This window comes from Protomyctophum parallelum (assembly GCF_964188405.1).
Source record: "Protomyctophum parallelum genome assembly, chromosome: 3".
Classification (NCBI taxonomy): domain Eukaryota; kingdom Metazoa; phylum Chordata; class Actinopteri; order Myctophiformes; family Myctophidae; genus Protomyctophum; species Protomyctophum parallelum.
In genome coordinates, this window is record NC_139698.1 from 48,290,642 (window position 1) to 48,293,141 (window position 2,500).

At 47.1% G+C, this 2,500-nt stretch overlaps 1 protein-coding gene across 1 annotated transcript in view; it reads left to right on the forward strand.

Annotated features, from left to right (window-relative positions):
- Positions 1–2,500, forward strand: part of LOC310856721 (integrin alpha-8-like) — a 29,318-nt gene that overhangs the window by 16,669 nt on the left and 10,149 nt on the right. Inside the window, exons 7-8 of the mRNA XM_083762193.1 lie at positions 622–702; positions 2,029–2,134. Coding sequence (XP_083618319.1) covers positions 622–702; positions 2,029–2,134 — 187 coding nt within the window. The remainder of the gene's footprint in view (positions 1–621; positions 703–2,028; positions 2,135–2,500) is intronic.

Sequence of the window (2,500 nt, forward strand, 5' to 3'; positions counted from 1 at the left end):
AGTCGTTTCTGTCTCTGTGGTTTCGGGGAAACAAAAGGGGATCCGAGACACATGCCCAGAGGAACCTCGCAGCCCAGAGTGGCTTCACACACACACACACACACACACACACAGTGTGCGTGCATGTCTGTGTGTGTGTGTGTGTGTGTGTGTGTGTGTGTGTGTGTGTGTGTCACACACACGCACACGCACGCACAAATACACCACACAGACGCTGCCTGACAAGATCTGCTGTGAACCTAGTCAACACAATTCTGTGGCGTCATGGTAATAGAACAAGTATTGAATTGGACTTTATTTTTATTTTTGTTTTCATTTCACATTACAGCTTCAGCGTGAGTATATTGTTTTCCCCCAATTTCAGGGGAAATGCTTTAGTGGCGTAACCAGCTAATGCACACTTAAAACCGCAATGTCCACAAAGTTTGAGTCGTTTTACAGATTTTAGGCGGAAAACATGTTTGGGATTCAACAGAACGTTATCGAATAAAGACTTTGTTTTCATCCTGTGGTGTGAATGTGTGTGTGTGTGTGTGTGTGTGTGTGTGTGTGTGTGTGTGTGTGTGTGTGTGTGTGTGTGTGTGTGCGTGTGCGTGTGCGTGTGCGTGCGTCTCTTCCTAGCTCTAACAAAGACAACCCCGACAGTAACTCCGTCGTCCTCAACCTGTCCATCGTTGCCAGGGCCCAGATGGATTTACGAGGGTGAGTCCAGCATCATGGGTCAAGTCTGACCTCTCATATACAGATACTCACTGTGCTGACCGCAAATACACGGCAATATGAATACAAACATATAATACCATAGTCTGGAATAGTGAGAAATATCTAGTCCAGAGGTTCTCAAACTTTTTACTTTCAATTAGCCCCATAGCTCTGAGAGCATACAAATGTAACCAGTATACTCTGAGAGTTACAGCCCTGTAGGGGTCCATTTAGAACCCCAACGAGCTGCCCTGAGGGTCCATAGACCCCCACTCTGAGAACCACTGATCTAGCCAAGTCACACACGTTTGGCATTGATTCCACCCAAACTATCTGGTGACACACTGTTGGGTCACGACTCACGACCCACGAAAGGGGTCGAGAGATCAGACGATCAGGTCCCAGAGACAGATTAGAACAACAACACCGTTATAGGTGAAGGCGCGCTCTGCTCAGGGAGTCAGGTTGAGTTTCTGTGGCTGATGGGTGCAGATTCTTGAAGATCAATGGGAAAAGGGGAATATCCGCGCTCTCTTAACACTGGTCTGATGAACCCATTCTGACCTGAGATCAGATTCTAAAAATGTCAGTCGTTCTTCGATTTTATTCAAAAATAGCAGACCTACAAGCTCGTAGCGCGCCACTCGGTGGCGCGATACGAGCTTGTAGATCTTTGTCAATAGCTAAAGCATAACATGATGCTAACACCAAAATGGGTTCCCGTTCAGAATGGGTTAATAAAGTTTGAGTTTCTTTATTTCATGAAATCACATGCAGCAGCAGTCCACCTGGAGAAACGCAGGCCTTCCTCAGTCCCCTTTTTCCCAGACACAGATTATCAGCTTTCTGCCGTCTCTAGTCTTGTGAGAGACTTTGTCGTCGTACATCGTCGTGACTGCCATCTACATCTTGCCTGTTCACATGTCAGGACGACGGGACAAAAAAAAACAACATCAAACAGGCTTTCCAAGAATAGATCGGGGCTAATGATGTGCACATGGGGCCGGCTCTGTCCGTCTGACACACGTGCGTGCGTGCGTGGCACCCTGTTTCCACCCCAACTAACACACGCGCGCACACGCATACTGCACATACAATCACTTCAAAGTGTGCCCAGCATGACTCGGTTTGAGTCTAGTCGGTCGTACACACAAACGCTCTTAATCCAGTGATTTACAGTAAGTAATATCATGAGTTTGCATCAAGCACTGATTCTGATTCTGAAGTATTTCTACTTTGCACTGTAGAACGCTTTACCATATCATATGTACATGAACATAATACAGCATACTACTATAGTAGTAATATAATAACTCTTTTGTGCAGGGTGTCACATCCATCCCAGGTGGTGCTGCCTCTACGTCGCTGGGAGCCTAAAGAGAAACCAGTCAAAGAAGATGATGTTGGACCACAAGTGACGCACATCTATGAGGTACTAGGCTAGCCCCATAGCCTGATGACCCTCACCTAGACTAGCCCCATAGCCTGATGACACTCACCTAGACTAGCCCCATAGCCTGATGACCCTCACCTAGGCTAGCCCCATAGCCTGATGACCCTCACCTAGACTAGCCCCATAGCCTGATGACCCTCACCTAGACTAGCCCCATAGCCTGATGACCCTCACCTAGGCTAGCCCCATAGATTGATGACACTCACCGGGGTCTCGGTTTCTGAGAGTAACGGCTTTCAAAAAAGTATCTATTCAGCCACCAGATGGCAGTGTCCGCGGTGAATGAGTTAATGAGGGTATGTGCATACATAAAGTGAGTGGAAAATCGTATGGCAAATTGAGTTT